The 21390-nt window shown below is 37.0% G+C and overlaps 1 protein-coding gene across 1 annotated transcript in view; it reads right to left on the minus strand.

The window, feature by feature from the left end:
* The window catches only part of TTC29 (tetratricopeptide repeat domain 29), a 127585-nt gene that overhangs the window by 89051 nt on the left and 17144 nt on the right, over nucleotides 1–21390 (minus strand). Inside the window, exons 3-4 of the mRNA XM_051617862.1 lie at nucleotides 20290–20513; nucleotides 8051–8236 (exon numbers count right to left, since the gene is read on the minus strand). Coding sequence (XP_051473822.1) covers nucleotides 8051–8236; nucleotides 20290–20513 — 410 coding nt within the window. The remainder of the gene's footprint in view (nucleotides 1–8050; nucleotides 8237–20289; nucleotides 20514–21390) is intronic.

Here is a 21390-nt window from a genome sequence, read left to right on the forward strand (position 1 = left end):
GCAAGAATACAGACCTGTCCTTGAGTGTTATAGCAGAATGGAAAGATTCTCCATTTGAAGAATTTGGCTAGGAGGCTTTTGGCAAACCTGCTTACTTCTTCATAGTGTAAAGAATATTATTTCACTGTGCTTAAAACCAAACCCTGATTTAAATCAACTGAATGAAAAGCATGAAGAAAGTTTTTAATTTTCACAGTACTTATATTCAGAAGCAGAATTAAGAACCCTGCAGAATTCTCCCTGAGTTATCTTATTTGAAACATCTTCATTGCCTATCAACACCTTTAAAAAACAAATAATTATATGAAGAATATTTTTAATGAACTCTACAGGCCCTTTTTGCTTTCATGCTGTATTAACAGAAGGTTCTTTCATACTTTCTTAAGAGTATACCACTTTGAAATGAAAACATACTTGATTTCTATAACATCAACTCAATATGGTACCTGTTAGATCAATACTAGTAACAAACCTGTTATAATAAGGTGTAATTTATTGGGAAACTACATTTTGCACTTGCATGAGGGTAAGATCAGTTATTTAGTAAACCTTTTAAATCTGCCATCTCCAAGAATCTATCTGGACTTAGGGCTATTTCTGTCTGCGACTGACTGACAGGGAACAACATCCTAACTAAAGACTAACTCCTAGAAATTTGCTACTTAAACTTTTAAAATTATGCCTACAATCAAGTTTTTCCCAGCTAACTTATGTATTCAATTCTTGAGCAAGCAGAAAAAGTTTTAAGTACCAAATAACAAAGAAGGGTTAGCTTCAGTTGATATGTGAAAATTAGTGACTGGAAGTGTTTTAAACCATCAAACTGGATTCACAGAATTCCATGTGCCATTGAAGGAAAGGCTTCTTTCTGTCTATGTTCCCTGATTTACAGACTCTTTTTAGCTATATGTCTGTACATGAACTTAAAGACAAAATTTAGCAACAGGTATATGTAACCAAAGATATGGGATTTGAAGGCACTCAAGTTTACAGGCTTGAACTACTCCTACACTCCTTTTTCTGAAAAAGTTATCTGGAACAAATAATCACAACTAGGAGTAAATCTTAAAAGACAGCAATCTGGGATATGCAGCCTGGGATGGTTGGGGGTGGGGGGTGTGGGGGGGGTGGGGGGTGAAGTAATGATAAATCAATGGGATTTCATTACTAGTGGATATAGTCTGTTATGTACAGCAAAATTAAAAGAATCAAATGAAACACACCACTCCAGACAACGAGTAGTACAAGAAGACATTTTTAGGTTAGTCTCCAAAGGAACCAAGTCTGTGTGATCATTTTGTCCTCCAACTACATTTGGAGTGAACTTCAACCAAATCTGGTAGGAAGCAGTAAGAAGTCCATAGGGTGGTAAGTTCCCACCACTTCTTAGAAAATTAGTAACTTGAGCATAGACATTGATCCAAATTTCAAAAGGACAGAAAGACAGGCAGAATGCTATACATATTCTACAGGGCAGCACTCTGCTTGTGACTAAGCAGAATGTTCTTGTACAGTTTTTAATTCGTCACAGCATACACTGAACCTTTCCAAGTACAAGCGGTGTAGCAGCTTACAGGAAATGGTATTGTACTAACACAGAACAAGATGGTGGTTCCTGCCTCCAAGGATACAGTCTCCAAATCTAGAACTGCAACACTCCTTTAGACCACTGCCACAGTCTGACTAGTACTCAGGCTAGGCAAAAAATTACAGACATCTGTATCTTCAAATATACACAAAATCCCATTATAACAGTAAAGAGAAAAGATGAGGCTAATCTCTCATCAAAGTACACAAACTTATCTGGGTATCATTTTAAACCAAAGTCAGTTGTTTACAAAAAGGAATCTCTAACAAAGATAGAAGGATAAATGAAACCAGAAAGGCCTTGGGTAGATATCAGCTGGTAATTTGAGTTGCCTTTGTTCCTGAAGAGAGAAATGGGATCTATTTTAGGTTGCTTTCTTCCAGTGTCAGACCTGTGCTGGCCGATTCAACAATACAGAGACCTCTAGATACTGGCTATACACCTTATGGTGGAAACACAATATTAAATAGACAGGTCATATAGTTTAAACACAGCAATACTGTTATCAGTAACAGTTCGGCACTCCACAGGTAGTAAGGAAGGAATTTATTACTCTTCACAGATGTTGTCCCATTGGTTTGTTTTATTTACCAGCTGTTTCTGATTTTGCAATCAGAATGTAAAGCAGCACTTTTAATTTCTGCATTATACAGCACAATAAGGATATACTGTTTGAATGGAATTGGCAGACAGGAAACACAGGTAACAATATAAAGTATGATTAATGTTGAAGGTGCAAGTGGGCCACCCACTCCACAGGTGAATTATATTCTGGCTGTACGTAGGAATCCCCTAGCACAAGACACTAAAATCACAAAATGAGCACACACAAAAACCTAAGAAATTTGCTTATAATCAAGGCAGAACTGGATTCAGACTGAACACTAAAACCTTCCATCAATTTGCAGAATATAGCAGACCTTTTGAAATGTTTAAGCTTATTTTTACAAAGGAATAAGGAGACCCCAGTCGTGACTTCTTCACAAACTGTAACCTAAAAACCACACAAAGACAGATGAAATTGGTTTTATGGATTAGCTGTATGTTATAGGAATCAGCACTGAGATATCTAACACAGCTACTTGCTTTGCATCCTGTCCCTTTCTCTTACTAGTTCTGCATGGTTTTAATCTTTCCAGTCAAAAAGCATTTCACAAAAAGTATTACCTCCACTTTCGTTGATCTCATATGCTAGCAGCATATAAATCTGACGACTAATTCAAAGTCACCACTGCATTGAGATTAATGGCATAATTTTCACAGATCTCATACCAGGGGACATGCATTTTCCAGCATGGCACTGATTTACATTTGGAATTCACTGTAAAAGTTTTATTCATTGGACTCTGCTGTGACACTTACATGCTTTCTCAAAACTACTTTTTTAAAGGTATCCAGAAATATTTCCAAGCACTGCAACCAAAACATATGGAAAGGTAAGTCTCCTAGTAACCTTTCTTATCACTCAAAACAGTTTGGCTGCTTGCAACCCGCCTGTTAGAAAAAGTGCCTGCAACACTCCTGATTTTCAAACTGTGCTCATTAATAATTGTAGGGCAGGAAAGGCCAAGTTAGCACAAGCTAAAAGCACGTGCAGGACTACTAACACCATTTTAATACTAGCCTGTGCTCCAGGGCTCATAGACATCCCTGTGCACCGCTTAATTTACTCATGCAGGAACGCAACCATGGCCTGTGAATGACTACGTTTACTGCTGAAGCCTGAAAGGTAAATGTTGAGATAATCTGAGGGTGTGACAATATTTATACATATATATATATAAGATTGTAGTGATGACTTTTTCAGTGCTTCTTCCAGAGTTCTCAAAGTCATTCTCCCTGCTCCACTGTCATCCACACGGTGTACCAGTACCCTGTCTTGTTGTAAGGAGGTACCTTAAGGAAAGAACAGTCATGCATCTGTATTAGAAAAACACCATCAGATATGTTAATTACTCATCCTCAAGCTTCTCTAACAAATGCAGGACTGCTTGACATTAAGATTGAAATGTTGTTATTTGAAGTACTGGCTTTAAAGCACTGGCTATATTTGAATGTGTGTGTAGATACATATACATATATATGTTTGTGTATAGATGTGCAGGTGTATATACATGTACGTACATATACACACATTTATTCAAATACCTGTATTACTTGTTATAAAAGCAGCCATCAAAATTATTGCAAGTACAATTTCAGATATGTTTGTATTATGCTTTTGAAAAATATATAAATATATCTAATTTAGTTACAACGTACTTAAATAGCTCCTACTCATACAAACTCCTTGTTTCCCCTGGACTAATTTTACAACTGATGTGAGTCACCTGAAAGTCTGGGATACATATATTTAAGGTCTACATCACTTAATGCATAATAGTTGTTAGCCATTGATATGTGTCCTGGTTTGAGCCAGGATGAAGCTATTTTTCCTTTTACTGATTTTTTTTTTTTTTTCCTTCAATAAGCTTTCTTTTAACTAGTAGCAAAGTGTCCCAGCTTGGGCTGGTAACAGCTGGAATGTTTTTCTAACTGCTGGGTCTTCAAGGTCGCACCTGCACTCTGCCGGCTCAGACACTATGGGGAGATCTGTGACCCCCCCCGTAGAAGGCTGAGTTAGGCAGACAGCAAAACTGGCCAGAGATATTCCATTCCATATATCTACGTAAGCTCAGAGGAAGGTCAGAGAACACAGAAGACAAATTCCTTCCTGCTTCTTCTTCCTTTCTCTTCCATCCATGGCTGGTTTCCAGGGAGGACTCTGTCCATCCATCACCATCGACCCCCAGGCTTGAGCTCTCCTGACCCTCATCACTGCCTGCCTTCTCCAGCAGCTCTGGGACTTTTCAGGACTGTTCACAGCTCAGGAGATGCTGTGGGAGTTGCTGGGGGTGGGAGGAGGCAATAAAGGTTTCGTACACTCCTAAACACATTTGTATATAATTATATATATTTTCTTTTATCATTAGTACTTAACTAAAGCTGCGTAGTTTAGTTTTCAATCTTGTAAAGTCCCTCCCTCATTCTCTCTCTCCTTTCCTACCTGGATGGGAGGGGAAGGGGATCAAGAGCATTGTTGTTGGACCTGAGTCAAACTGTCACGATATGAAACACAAACCACTCAAATACCGTGATGCTGGGCACTAGCAGTGTTAGAACCAATGCAAACTAGCACTAGCCATGGTGTTCATTAGTACATTCAGGCTGTGTTTCTTCTGCAAGCTACAATAGTGTAAACCTGAAGTTCACAATTAACTGTAGAAGAATTTACACTAACATAATAAAACTATCACAGACTCCAATAATCTTCTCACTCTCTGATATGCAGAAAAATGCACGCATTTACAATGACAGATTATTCCTTTGCTTTGAATGTGCTTTGCGAAGTAAAATTATCTCTTAAAATTAATTTTTCTTGACAGAGATACCATCCCAAATACTGGTGTTTATATGGATGACAAGTAATGCTAGATTTAATGTGAGAAAAACAGAAAAATATGATTTTTCAATGTTTATAAATAGCTATATGAGATTACTAGTAGCCAAACTAATAAAACAATTTATTCTCAGCCCTGTAAGGAGAGACAAACTATGGAGTGAGTACCTCTAATTGAACAGGATCATAACCTGAAGACTCCTACAATAACCAATGAGTAGCATCTCATTTGGGTAACTTGTAAACAGAGCCCTTATTTTACAAACAGAATTTTAAAAATAAGACTTAAAATTGCATTCTGCAAGGAGCTGTGACTAAAATCACATTTGCTCCAAGCAGCATGTTCCATTTGTGTCTGTAGCAGGATACTCACTTATTACTGTTTTCTTTCTCTTATGTACTGACAACCACTCATTGCCTGCATCCAAATATCATGACTGAAGTCTACACTGCCAACACCTCAAATATTTAGCTTTGAAGATTAATGAACATCAGATTATATCCAGCCTTTAGGAGAGGGACCAGGCTGAAAGCCAAAGAACTTTAAATTTGATTACACAAAAATTACCCAGCAAATTTATTGATTTGCTTCCAAAGCAAACAACAATCTTTACAAGTACATGTTTAACTTTATACTCCCTAGCAATCAGCCCTAAGCATATATGGACAGCATCCGTGCACAAGCAGCAAAAAAATACACTATTGGCTGAGAGAGCTGAAAAGAACTGGTACAAGATATTTACATCTGAAAGGATACACATGTGAACATCTGTAAGACCCACTCCTCATTCTTGTAAATTCTTCCTGGCTGCACTATTAATCAATGCAGTTAAAATGCATACCATTATTTAAATTAGATTAAAGTATCATGTAAATGTTAGGTATTATTCAAACACCTACATACATCCCTGTATTTATTTAGGAACAGATACATTCTTTTATGTGTATATATAGATAGACATTCTTATATCTATATATTAATACACACATACATGTCTATACACGTGTATCTGTTCTTGTATATAGGTATGTATCCTCATAGGTAGTGAGCATCTGACTAGTTCAGTTCACAAACAAATTAGATAAAAGCATTATAAAAAACTGAACCAAAAAAGACCATTTAATTTACAAGCAGTATCTATCTGTTCTAATATCAAAACCAGCATGTTTAGAATTTACTTATGACACCATTAATACTCATGTGATTTTATGCCATACCAGCTCAGCACCTGCTCTTACACTTTTCTCTGCAATCAGAACTTGTGATTTAATTTTTCACCAACTGAAAATAAAAACCGCATGGAATACATCTGCTGTCTTTTTCTCAGTGGTTTTCAAAGCAAATCCTACACTTACTCTCTCAGCTTCTTCATTTTTCACATCTCTCTATGGAGATAAAATATTTGCAAGAGCCAGGCCCTACAGATTCAGTGGAGCTTTACTCTGCGCAGTGAAAACGCACCTTGTTCTCTCTCTCCTTACTGTTGTTAATAAGAATCCCATCTTCTGAAGTTTCTAATATTTTACAGCAGAAAAACGAAATTTCCCCTTCTCTGAGCACCTCAAAGTGTATTTCTTGACTTTACTGAAGTGCTTCTGTGACGAGGTGAAGATATTTAAGCATTCAACATGTTTTGCTTAACACATCATAAAGGTAGAAAATGTTAATTTTTTTTAGGTGACGGTTCAATAACAGCAGTGAGTCACACTCAGTATGAGCCTTTGAAGCTACAAATACAGAGGGATGTTTGCTTTTATATACCTTCTTATAATTTTTTTTTTTAGTAACTGAAGGACCAAGTGAAAAGGTTGCAAAAAATCCACCAACTTAAATGATTTTATTCTATTGTGTATCAGACAGATAATCTAATTAACAATTTTTCACTCAAAATGAAAATGGCTTGGTTGTGACTGGCTGGGATTTAAGCAAGTGGTATCTTACCTCCTGGGAAACTGAATTTTACTTAACTTTAATTCTTGGAATAATACTGGAACAAATAAATAGTCAAACAGATTATTCCTAGCCATTTAGAATGAACATGAACATACGATAGCCAATGCCAATATTTCAAGAGCAACTTTTATCAAACCTTTCTTCTATTTAGGTTAGTAAAGTCTCTCTCACTGCCGTATAACTTTTTTGTAAAGCATTAGGGAAGCATAGTTCACCTCCAACTATTGTTAGGAGAGTGCAAATTGGTTACAGAATCCTATATAAATGTTGATTATAAGCAGTTCACTATCAGTATGGAAAAAGGTATTTGGTGAGGTTCCACAGATGCCTGTCTTACGTCCAGTTTACTACTTACTATTTTCATTAAGAATCTCAATTACAGGATAGAAAAATGCTTTTCTAGCCTGGGCTGTTCTATGATTCTTGTTATTTCTATTAATATCTTTTCTAATTTCAGAGACTCACAAGTTTGAGGATACAGATACAACAAACGGAGCCTGTGGTGAAGTATAAATCTGAAGTAAATACCAATGTGGAAGTAACATGCAAACAATCAGGGTGCCATTTTCTTTTAATAAGAACAGAAAAACATAGGCTGTTTTATCCAAGTGTAAATTGGATATAATTAAACTGAGTTATGTGTTCATACCTCTTCTAAATCAACTCAGTTTGTGCAACTACAGAAGTTATCCTACTCAAACACCTGTAGCCTGAGGCAGCACTACAAGTCTCTTGTCAAAAGTAAGCAAAAGGAAATAAGGTCAAACCCAAAGAAGCTTTGTACTAAACAAATGTCTCCTTTAAACTTATGCTTTGTTTTTCATGAGAGTACTTTCAACTGTTTATGGAATGTCAACAGAGGAAACAGGTCTGTGAATAATTACAGACTTCTTTGTGCTCCTATTTGCCACTACAAAAATTAAAATAACAAGAGTTTTAAAACTTCTTTTAAATTATGGTTGCTAAACAATTTTACTTCAAAATGCTGTGCCCTGTGATAAAACATTAATTGCTTAACGTGACTGACTCAGTGCTGATACACTGTAGCTTTATGATACCACTGACTTACCTTTTTCCTCATTGATGACGCCCATATTAGCATGTGCTTGTGCCATTCTTTTCCCACCATCAATTTTAACTAGTTGAGCAGTGTTGAAGCATTGCTTATAAAAGTAATTACGTAACCATTTGTCCTCAGGTTCATTGAAACAGTAGGCCAAGTTAAGCTGGTTATCGTACATCTCTTCATAGTGTCCTTTAAAAACAAAAATTACAATAAAAATGTTAAATTATCATCAACTTTCAGAAACCTTGCATATTACAATATAATGAGGAGCTATTTATATTTTCACCACTCAAATACCACCAAGTTCTCCTACACACACACTCAAAGAAAGTTAAGGGAAATTATAACCTTACAAATCAGGCAGAATTAAAAACTCATTTTAGCAAAATCACAACAAATTGCTCTCACTTCTGTATGCAAAATCAAATTTCACTTCAATAAGACCCATAAAACCTGGATAAGACATTTGCTATTCAAAAGAGAGCATCTAGAGTGAGCTGAAAAAGCACACAGTCGCTGCTGGAGAACCATTTTTCTGAGTCACTGAGACCTGAAAAAGAATCATAGAATGCCAGGTTGGAAGGGACCTCAAGAATCATCTGCTCCAGCCTTTCTAGGTAATACTATAGTTTTCTCAGCCTCTCCTCATGTGGTAGGTTCTCTCCTCCAGTCTTCTGATCATCCTTGTGGCCCTTCTCTGGACCCTCTCCAGCCTGGACCCTCTCCAGCCTGTCTGGATTTTGTACAACAGGAACCAAAACTGAACACAACACTTCAGGTGTGGTCTGACAAGTGCCAAGTAGAGTGGGATGATGACTTCTTTATCTCTGCTGATGACACCCTTGCTGATGCAGCCCAGCATCCTATTGTCCTTCTTTGCCACTGCAGCATACTGCTCACTCATATCGAGCCTGTTATCCACCAAGACCCCCAGGTCCCTTTCCACAGGGCTACTCTCCAGCCAGGTGGATCCCAGTCTGAACTGTGCTCCTGGGTTACATGTTCCCAGGTACAAAACCTTACACTTCTCCTCACCAGTCTTCATAAGGCTCCTGCTAGCCCACTCCTCCAGTCTATCCAGGTCATCCTGGAGGGTGGCTCTCCCTTCTGGAGTGTCAACCTATCCACTCATCTTGGTATCATCAGCAAACTTCATCAGGGTGCTCTTGATCCCAACATCCAGGTCACTTATGAAGATATTAAACAGCTTCAGGCCCAATATCGATCCCTGGGGGCCTGCACTTGTGACCAGTTGACAGTTTGAGGAACAACTATTTACTATCACCCTCTGGGTACTGTCTGTCAGCCAGTTCCCCACCCACTGTAGAGAGCACTTCTCAAGGCTGTAATAAGTCAGTTTTTCCAGGACGAGGCTGTGGGGAATTGTATCAAAAGCCTTGGAGAAATCCAGATGGATGATGTTCATCACTCGCTCTGCATCAACTGAGCAGGTTGCTTTGTCATAGAAGGTAATCAGGTTTGTCAAGCATGACTTGCCCCTGGTAAAACCATGTTGGCTTTTCCCAATCACGTGCTTCAACTGACTTGTGACAGTCCCCAAGAAAGGAGCACTTTCAAAACATGTCTAAGGTAGCAACAGTGGTAATGGAGATACAGAAACAAATAAAATGCTCTGCAACCACAATCCATTAATTCATACAATTTTAAATGTTCAAAGCAAGACAAACAAGAAAGGCTTTGAGTTTTCATGTGTATTTATTTTTTTAGTACTTTATCAATCTTAGAAATTAACGACAAATTGAAATTGTACAGAGTAAGTGTTGAAAGCAGGGGAGATTCAAAGTTACAGTTGCTCTTTATGATCTGAAGATAAAAAACACATCTCAGACAGCTAAATGAACCCACACTATCTCTAAAATTTATAAAAACACTGATGATCCCAAGTCTAAGCATCATTATAAAATGACATATATATTAGTCACAATTTAAAGTTACAGAATTAGAGTTTCTGTGGAATTAAAATTATTTCTACCAGGAAAGCATCTTAAAAAAAAAAAGATAAAATTTCTACAAAGTGCCTCTTCAGATCATAACAAAACTGTATTCATTTGGAATAGAGATTTAAAACTTACCTCACAACCCTTATCACACTGCTTCTCCCTAAGGGGTGTGTGAAGTATGTATTTCCTACACACTGCTGAAGAATCTATGAGGTAATAAAGCCCAGCATGAACCTAACTGTTTCACATCTAAGTTTCTTGCTGGATAAACTAAATATTTTTTCTTTCCAACCTCTGCTCCTGCCAGATGTGAATGGGAATAATTAGCCAAAATTCCATTGCAGTTTTGGTTGGCAACTTATTGTGTTTGTGCCTGTTAAATTAATGTAAGCTAAATAACCAGTTATTAAAGGAATGTTCAAGTAGTTGGGTAAAGGAGTTAAGAACAGCAGGTAAGAGACTGTTTGGTTAAGCTAGATGTGTGAACAGAACAGCTTTGCTATTGGGACTTCTGCAATTTGTAAGCTTTGCTCAAAAGAGAAAAGAGGGAACACAAAGAAAAAAAACCAAAAACACACCCTGGGTATGGAGCATCACATAGAAATCAACTGGGAAAAAAACAACCCCGATTTCAATACAGGTAAGATCTCACTCAAAGTCCAGATGTTTTCCAAGTGTTTTAAAACTAGAATCCTATATAAAAACACTTTGATCAAAAAAAAAGCAGTGAAGTTCTCTTCTTTCGTTATCTGAAGAAAAAGTTGGGGAAAATCCAACTTTCAAAAAGGACTCATTTCTCAATTGTAAATTCTATCGTCTATTCATGTCACTCACATTGCTTGGAACAGCAACAATTACTCAGAAAAGTACTTTGAATGCCTCACTAAGCCACACAGGAGAGTGTTTGCTCAGCCTCCTCTCTATCATGTTCTGTCTCAAAATTCAAAATGACGAATTATGTATGGTGTATAGAGGAAATAATCTAAATCTCTCATTCTGACTGTTATAACTAGTAAGTTCTTTGACTTCAGAGCATCTTGATAAAGCTCATCAGTGCACTGCACAACAGAGCAAGAACTTTGTTCTGTCTTTTGAAAGAATCCTGTTACTACCTAAGCATGGCTGCAGTCTTCAAGAGGTTTATCTGGTATTTGTTTCTCCTCCATTTTTACCTATCCTGACAATTTTGGAGAAGATTGGCTGATTCTTCCCTGCTTAAAATTTTCTGAAATAAAGCATTCTTGAATATTCTGTGGATTTGTCTTTTGATTCACAAATCCTCTTCTTTAATATTAAAGAATACTTTTTTGTTGCTGTTAATTTGTTTATTATTTTGCTTTCCTATTTTCTGAGTTTTTCCTATGTAAAGGGGTACTTGATACTCCTACCTTCTTAATAATTCCCATTCCAATATATAAAATTATTTTTAACCTGTTTGTGTTACATACATTTCAATTTCTAGTATTTTGAATAAAATAACATACTTTCCAAGAAATTATGTTTCACAACCTATGTATAATGATAAAAGCAGAAATACTCCAGAAATTACATCTAGATTATAGTCTCATTATTTGTACTATTTGTTTGGTACTGCAACATAGCTTCAGTTTAGAAATTTGGTTTTAAGAGGAATAATTTTCAATAGATATACTTAATTTATTCCTAATCAGAACATTCTTCATGGCTGTGAATTATCATTCCTTTTGTTCCCCTCCCCCTCCCCCCCAAGGCCAAAAAATAACTCTTAGGTACCAGAATATCCAGGAGTGTACATCATAAAACTTAGTCTTAATTTCTAATGTATGAGTATTTTGGTACAAGAGCCTCATAAAAGTCTCTGCAAATGATACTGGAATGGAAGTAACAGAATTAGTTTGGCCTTAATATACAGTTATCTGTCCCTTTTTGTGCACACATGTATGCACACATATATATATGTAAGCATAACGATACATACTTATAGACAAAAAAGCCAAGACAGAGTTGGGATTAATCCAAACTAACCAATTTACATATAGATATGGGTTACCTAGGGTTCCTTTACTCTCAATGAAGAAAAGCAGATACTTCTTGGCTGTGATTTCTCAACCCAACTTCAACATCTATTGCAGCACAAGGGAGTATTTTTAAAGATTATCTCAAAAGTAGAAGGCAGAGTTTCCCATTATGATTACAAGGACATAAACAAACACACACATAAACAGAGAATCACAAAACCTAATTATAACAACTAACATAAAAATAACAATACACATTATATACTGCTTACAGCTAAGTGAAAATTAACATAGAAGATTCCAGAGGATACATGCAAATGGCTACAATAACATAGTAAGGGGAAAGCTATTGGATTATCGTTGGAGTAGAACACTAGATACAGATTTGTTGCCTTTGAAATCTTTGTTACACAGTATCAAGGCACCAATGCTACATAAAATTACGCAAATAACTTCAGGTAGTGCCCTGCAAATCTCAAGAGACAGAACTGACCTGAGGCGGACTATTGCTACTGCCACAGCTTTGATTGAATGAACTTTAATGTGACCCTCTGATGACTATCCTGCCGGTGAATAACAATGAGAAGTGCACAAAGACAACCATTTCTCTGTAATTGTCTTGGACAGTGGCTGACCAGATGTGCTGGTCATAAAATAAACCCCAAAAGAGAGACTTTTAAAAGCCATATTGTCTTCTGGATTCAAAGTCTGATGTACAAATCAAGAAATTAATTGAGATTATTCTGACAGTGGTAAAGCTAGCATCAGACTTAGTAAAAGTAAACTTTTACTTCTCCAGAAGAAAAATATTTGAATAAGTGAATACTGCCTTCTATAAAATCTCTCATATGTAGTTCAGTTGTTGAAGCTTTGATACCTCTGATTTTGTTGAGTAAGCTCTCTACAGCTGATAATAGAATACATGTAGGCAAGTTATCTTTATGTATCTGTTGATACAAAAAAGAAAAAAAAATCATCTGCACAACTTATCAGAGAAAGAATGATGTTGCTGGAATGAGACACTGAATGAACTGAAAGAGTAGTCTGAATCACATAAGCAATTATAAAATGTTTCCTGCAAGACAAATTCCTGGTTTTAAATAAGAAACAACTAGTAAATCACACAGGTAAAGGTTCTAAGGCTGATCCTGCTTATCCTTCAAAAATTACATTAATTCCAGAAAACACTGGAAGCTAAATTCAGGTCTTCCAGAACATTTAAGTCACAGGATTGTGAAAACACTGTAGAGCTGAACATCTATCCAAAATGGTAGCTACACAGAACAAACAGAACTTGACTGAGCAGATGATGAGGCCCAACAGCTCACTGTTTTGAACTTAACTGAAGATATGAAGCAGGACTAAGAACACATCCTAAGGGGAATTATCAAACAGAACATTTTTTCAATGTTAAATTACCAAATTAAGCAGAAAACAAAGTCATGCTATGCTGCAGAATTTGCTTTATAATATTTCTATATTTTTGTCACAGAATATGAATTACCAAAAATTTAATTCTTTAATTTTGTTTGTTCTGAACTTTTGAAAAATATTTTAATTGTTCGTAACAATGGAAAACAACTTTGAATTTGGATGTTTATGCACAAAAAGGAAGCATCCATATAAAAATGTGCGAATATATTTTTGTTAAACAGATATCTAAACAAAACAATCTCTTTGATTTGAAATTAAACATGAAATGCCATATATTAAACACATACAGTATTTCCTGCTCTGCATCAGGATCTCTTCAGGTGCAGCTCAACTGACAAGCAGGATCTCTGCTTGTGCTGAAGCCATAGACCTGACTGACCCACTGAATGATATCATTGTTCCTGGGCTCTTCTCAGGAACTGTTCCCTTGGCAAGCAAAGATGTGCATGGAACAGAGGATCATTCAAATCCATGGTCTGCGTGTTTGTTGTGTTCAGCTAGACAACTGCTAAGCAGTGCAGTGCACTGGGATAGTGAGGTGGAGTTTGAGTGTGACAAACCAAACAAAGCTGAGAGTAAAGAAACACAGAAGATCTGTGATCATATTAGTGTGACTTAAGCACAACTGCTGCCATGTCTGTATGATATCCTTCATGGATGTAGCGGAAGAAAGAAAAAGTAGTACAGAAATGGTCTTTGGAGAATAGATGAAAATATCATAACAACATCATGGCTAGGTGTCTTCCTTGAAGAATAAAAGAAAGAGGCTGCTGTTCCTGTTAATGGAAAAGAGAAGTTTCACTGATTTTTAAAATACAAGTACCAGAAAGAAATTTGTCAACATCCATTTATTGCTCAATATTTTCCACTAAAAGAACTCCCACCAGTCAGCCCTTTGATCCTGCCAGATGAGAGCCATATGGAAACATTTCAACAGCTGGTAACACTCATCTTCCAGTTCAGCTGGTTGATCTTAGAGAATACGACATGATTATGACTGACCATTCACTCTTGAAGATAAAGAAAGGAGTGGCCTAAGATCAGTTAAGTCACTCAGAGTGATTTTTTATGGCAGAGTGAGAAACCATGAATGCTGGAAGATTAATTTCTCTTTTGCCAGAGAGATCAATATCAGTGACTTAGTAGCGAGACAACTAATGCTGTGAAGAATTCACACACAGAAAGATCAAGGATGGAGGCTGTTGGACCAAAAAGAAGCATGAATGGTAACAGACTGTGGGGCTGCAGTCTTTCCCCCCCCCCCCCCAGATCCATACATGAGAAAGAACCAGTCCCATTTGGTTGCACAGGACAATCATTGCTCTACACCTACAGGCAGAAGACCACTCAATCATTCACTTTTCCAGAAAGTTCATCCATAAGCTAAACTCACACACAAGTGAAGAAAAGTTGTTGTGGGGTAGCTCACTGGCACCATCAAGTTTCAGGCAGAGCCTGTTTCTCAGACATCATGAGGCAGAGTGTACACAGAGCACACCTCTCCCAACACTGCTAGGTACAGAAGGGGAAAGTACAATCTGTAAAGAGATGCTAAAGTAACAGGGTATAATTTTACCAAGTAAGGACAAGGCTATCTAATGATAATGTCATAAGTCAATTAACTGGTAACCCAGGATGCTAAGGGGGACTCCAAACCATTGCAATGAAAACACACTACCAACATTTTCTAAGAAATGCTGCTTCTAGTGAAGCCAATGGTAATTCTACAATTGGCTATACTTCGAGAAGGACTGACTTCTTTCCTGGGAAGAATCATTTCATTTTTTGTGAGACAATTACAAAAATAATAAACTCCTCCACTGGTCTCTAGCAACTACTGCATTTTTTCTCCTGTGATACAATATTAAGTAGAGAACAACAAACCTGCTTACAAAAGTGTTCCTTTGCCCATCCCCCAAAAAGCAAACAAAAACCACACCTCCTCCAAGTAAATATTAAAACAGGCTTGGGTATGCCTATCCTTTTTATTTTTTAATGCTTTACCTCTTTCCATTTTGCTTTCCAAAATACCATGGGTAATACAGTTATTGTGATGTTTCTAGCCCAGCCTAAGGCATAAGTGTGAAATCTTACAGAAAAGCTTTCCACTGTAAAATGCTAAACTCTGTTTTCAACCTTAAGTACCTCAGAGAAAGGAAGATTTTTCCAGTGCAAACACATGAAATACTCATGCTTGCTTTATATACTTTATGGAAACTCATCTTTTACTACAAGAGATGGTAACTTGCACTGCCAAAAGCATTCTTTACACTGAAGTTTGAAAAAAGAGCCAAGTCAGCACTTCCTTCTAATTCTCTACAACAAGGTCAGCAGCCTGTAGCATGTGTACAGACTCAGCCTTTAGCATACAGCATGCCACAAAGGTTGCATGGGCTCAGGAGCCAGAACCAGATGGAATCTGAGAAGGGCAACAGCTTCCAGGTCTTAACTCCTACTTTCTACCAGCTTCCCCAATAACCTGTTAACAAGCAGTGTCTTGCCCCTTAGAAGGCATGTTCATACCTGAGTATAGGTTCCATGCCTTGGCTTTGGCACAGTGAACACAGTGATCCACCACTGCAGAGCTGGCTGTTCAATATACGTTGCAGCCACTGAACTGTGACATTTTCCCTGGTTTTCTTCCCCTGCTCTGGCAAGGTAGAGCCGATGGTGGAGACATGTCTTCCTTTAATTGTTCTTGAGCTGTAACTTGCCTTGCATCCCCTTCAACTTGTACAATACAAGTAAACCAGCTCACTCTATCAAGTACTCATTATATAAACGCTTCAAGACTCCTGCTATTCCTAGGTAAGGACTCAGTTCAGGTTCAAGCCTACATTTAATAGGTAGTTCAGATGTAGTCTAAAGAGAAATGCTTTTCAAGTCCTGTGGAAATAATATTGGGACAGGTGACCTCTAGGTTGACAAAAAAAAATCTGGCATAATATCACTGAGAGGCTGGCCTTAGTCTAAAAGATATGAGTGATGCTTTACAGTATAGTCTCCATGCTGTCAATTACTCTTCTGGTAAACTCAGTGCTAACTGAATGAAAATATCTACGCAGCTCTTTGATGAGATGATTCAAAGAAGTGGCTCAGCCTAAGGAGCATACAGATCCAACAAGTAAATTAGCAATGCATTTTGAAACAGTAAGACAGATTGTAACAGCCAACTAGTGATTTAAGTAATTAGTTAGACTCACATGGTAAAACCTGTGCAAATAGCAGCTTAAGAATTTTAATTTCACTTTTAAATATTTTTATCTGAGGAATAGCCACATTGTAATTGTAATGAACTGTTCTCCCAGGCACGGGTTACACTGAGTGCTGTCCAAAATTTAAATAATAAAAGTTAAAGACTTCTTAGTTGGGTTTCCTTTGTTCCTAATTCTTCCTCACAACCCACCCAAACTCAGACACATACAGTCAATTTTTTTCTGGGTCTTAGACCAAAAGATCTCTATTTAGTTGGCACACCTCTCCAGGGTGTGCTCATAATTTGTTCCCAGAGCATCACCAGCCAAAGGATATTTAGTTTGCAACCCTCAATGTCAGACAAGGATGTACTAGGACTTCAAACTCTCCCTCCTGCTAACTCGCAGAACAGTACTGAGTAGGGGCTGGGGAGTCATGGCTCTTCAAAGGTGTAGCCACAACAACCTGCCAGCATTGCATTTCACCTTTCAAGGACAATTATAACTTCAAGTGAAATTACTCTGAGCCATACAATCAGGCAGGCCAGCCCACAGCCTCAAAAATATAAGTTTCTTCTTGGAAAAAAAAGCCATCAAGATTTTCACACACATGCCAAGAAATAACTGTATGTATCAAAACCTGAGCCACTCAGATACATTGCTTTGGCATTTATCCTACATTCTTCTGAAAAAAACCCTCTACAGCTATACATAAACAGTTAAACTTTCTCTCTCTCTTTTTTTTTTTTTTTTAAAAAAAAAGCTACTGACACCAAAACTAGTAAGAATAGAGGTTATTTTACAACAATGAAGGAAGATCAAGGAATAATTAGAAACAACTGAATTTTGAAGTCAGAAACTTTTATGACATTTGCATCAAAAGAGGCCAAACAGGAATGCAGTTAAATATTGCCAATATTTCTGCCACTGTTTTCGGGATAATGCTGTACTGAGGGCAAAATAACTCTGTCAGTTATTATTCTGAGAAGCTGAAAGGACTAATGATATCTCTCTGTTTTTAAACACTTGAGAGGTTTTCAAATACAACATTAAAGAGCTTAAAGTTGTACAGAAAAAAAAAAAAAAGTATTTTCTTTGCACACAGTATGGTATCAGTAATAGCTATTTTAAAAAAAAAACAACAAAAAACTCCTGTATGATTTGAAATTCAATCAAACTGTACTGAACCTTAAAACAGAAAGAACAGTCACTGATGTATGTAAAGGTAAATGGTTTGTACAATGTAACACTGGTAAAATTTTTTTCACTATTTTCAAACCCAGCTGTAAAGAAAATAATTGCTCTTTGATATCAGCCTCCATAGCATGATGGATGGCACCAATTCTGTTCATGCAAACTATTTACGTCCACCACTACTGTGTCCTATAACTAAAAGTTATCCAAAAAATGGAAATATTAACATATTCCACCAATAAATACAGAAAGTGAATGAAAACCTAGCTTTCTCTGTGCACTATGGTAACAGCAGTTCTAACCGATATTTACAATTAAGACAGAAACATAAAATAATACCAAGTGACAAAAATTAAATAACAAATAAGAAAATTATTCACTGACATAGTAAGTGAATTTTTGTTTTCCACTTACCACTTCAGGTTAAAACCAATCCCTTCATGAAGCTGAAACTCATAAAAAAACTTACAAGTAATGAAGGGGTTTTTTTCCCCCATAATTTATACCTGCTATCTTTTCTTCAACACAACTGTTAACTCAGGACCACATACCTGAGACAGGTAAACTTCCAGTAAGTCTAACATAAGTGACATCAGCCACACTGTGATACTTTCATAGTTTGCAGCCCCAAATATTGCTTTCAGCCTTTTAAGCTTGAACTGTGGTGGCTGAAGAGCAAATGTAGGTCAGCTGCTGTTGTGACTGCTACATCATGGTAAGTTCCAGCTGAGGTGAAATGCTGAACACTTCTTAAATGGTGTCAACTAGAGCTGTCAGGAGATCACAAGCCAGAGCCCCAAGCAATTTGATTAGAATCAGAGAGTAACTGGATTAGTGGAACTACTGAATTAGTATTTGATGAGCTGTATAATTTGTAGGTTATGTTCACAGCACTACTAGCTCTAACACCTGCAACATGAATTCATGTGCCTCGCTTCAAACAAACAAGAGATTTGTGCAAAGGCTTGCATTGATAATTGGGGAAAAAAACCCACCAAAAACTACCTTGCCAGCTCCACAGGCATGCCCTCATTTTTTTTTTCTTTCATTTTAACCAATTTTAACAGTCAAAGTTGGGAGCTATTATCTCCTAGAGGCAAGACACAACCAGTCAGACAAATGGTGGTATAATGTCTCTGTAAGAGGTGAAAGAGTTGGAGAGCCCAGCACACAACAAACGCTGGGTTCAGTGAGAGAAAGAGCCCCCACCTCTCACAGGGGCAGAAATTTCACAGTCGGCATCGCCTTGACTCTCTGGGGAGTGTGTTGTCACATATCAGTTTATAACACTGGCAAATATCATGCATTGAAGGAAGGCAAAATGCTCTCCTCAAATAGCTGCAGGAAGTAAGCACATCAAGATAAGCAATAGCTACTACTTTTTGAATATCAAAGTGTTGGCAGCATGCTTCTGTCAGGGTGGTCATGAGTGCAAAACTTCTCTCTTATACTCTTGGAAGCTACAGGACTGCCTCCTCAGGTTTTAGCCATACTCCAGACAAATCTGAAAATTCCTTCCAGTCATGGGCTGGCTAGACTTCTTGCCTAGAATTACAGTGAATTAAATAAAGAAACACAACTTCTGGCTTTCATAATAAACATGAAGTGCCAAAAGTGTTTTTCAACTGTTCCTTTTTTAAATGAAATTTTCTTTTTCTAAATTTAAGTAAAAAAATCTTAGGTTCCAAACTCACAAGCCCATTGGAGAGATTTTCATATTTGTAATAATAACAAGCCAACCATAGTGAAATAAGCTCAGCCATGAAACAAGATTGCAGTTAGAGCTTAATCTGCCTCCATCCCTACAATTATTCCAAAGGAGAAAGACAGAGTAAGATATTTTACTAATTATAGTAAAAGAAAATGATAAATATGAGTGTTTAGTAAATAGTAAGCAATAGAGAAAATACAGTAACTTGGAGTTATGTCTTTACTAATATCTAGTAATTCACAGGTGGCATGTTACATCTGTGTGCTTCATTTTATTTGACATGTTCACAATCTTTTTCTAAGTCAGTCACAAATCCAAACACAGTTAGCAGACAGCATATTTAAAATCAGATTAATAAAACTATTACTCCGTGAAACAGCATTTCACCTGTTAAATTTTCCTAATACAAAATCAGCTTCTCAAATCAACAGAGAAAGAAAAACAATAAATAATGAAACTATAAAAAAATAATTGAGATGTTATCAAAGCTATAGATACAACAAACATTTCTGATTATATCATCATGCACTCTACATGTTTTTCCATTTATTTTTTTTACCTTCAGAAAACCTCTCCTGATATCTGCAGTTCCTAATCATTTATTCTATAAATACAGCTTAGTTGACTAAGGCTGAAATATGCTAAGATGCAGTAACGTTTCAAATTCATACATGAAACAATTTGGAAGCTTCCCCCAGGCATTTGCGGCTGCGGCTCCCGCTGCTCTGCTATTCACCATCCCCCCGTTTACCTGCTCGCTGGGCTGCCTCAGCCCTGGTCAGGAAGTGGTAAAGCTGATCCAGCTTATCAGGCTGCTCCTCCAGGGACGTCTGCTGCCATATGGCTGTCCCAGGCCCTGCAGCCTCCCTGAAGGCATTCCACTTCTGTATCAGAGCGAAGAGCTCGGAGAAGGACTTGTGATAACCCTGTCGCAGCATGTCTATGCAGATGTTCTTCTTGTATGAATTCCTGGTCCTGGGAATAAGAAAGACGGATTTTAAGCCTTTAAACTTCTATTCTGTTCTCCACCTCACCAAATAAGCACCAATAACTAAAACAGCTTTCAAGAAGAGACCTCTGCAGTTCAGCAGTGGGGAAGGGGTATTTTTCCCCAGCTCAAAAAGCATTCTGCTAAAATACAGTTACAAATGTCATCCCCTAGGGAAGTGAATACAGCAATAATGAATAAATACAATAAATATATACATATATATATAACGTGTTAAAAACATACTGGCATTCTTTAGCTGGTACTGGGGAAAAAGGATAACTGATGGGAAAATATCCCTATGTTTACCTTAGTTCATGAAAACACAATGAACCCTTAGTTTGCTTTAAAACAGTGCACAGGGAAAAATGAGGCACATTCCACATGTCAAAACAATGTATATGTTAAATAGTTTTGCTGTAGGACATGATGGCTTGGTTTAAAATGTCAAACAAATGTTATGCCAGAAACATAATAATTAGATATTATTTTGCTTCTGTTTAGCTTACAACTTCAGCTGGAGCTAGTTTACTAAAGAAAAAGTTTGATAATTTCTCCCTAGTCTTAAAATAAAATGATGTAATGATGAATTTATATAAGAAATATCTCATTCATAAATTCTGATAAGATATACATATAAAAAAGTTGTGTAACCAAATATTCTTAGGAGATAATATATCTTTAAAAAAAAAATAATTCTTTTCTGTGGCATGAAACAATCATCGCTTCCTACCTTGGAGAAAACTACAGGTCTAATGGGACTGCCTGCAACACTGAAGTATAGATGTAAAGGTTTGCAGGCATAGGTACCTAGTGTGAGAAAACAAACCTTTGTCCCAGTAAAATGGCAAGGACCCAGATGTG

The sequence above is a fragment of the Apus apus genome, chromosome 4, assembly GCF_020740795.1.
Source record: "Apus apus isolate bApuApu2 chromosome 4, bApuApu2.pri.cur, whole genome shotgun sequence".
NCBI classification, from domain to species: Eukaryota; Metazoa; Chordata; class Aves; order Apodiformes; family Apodidae; genus Apus; species Apus apus.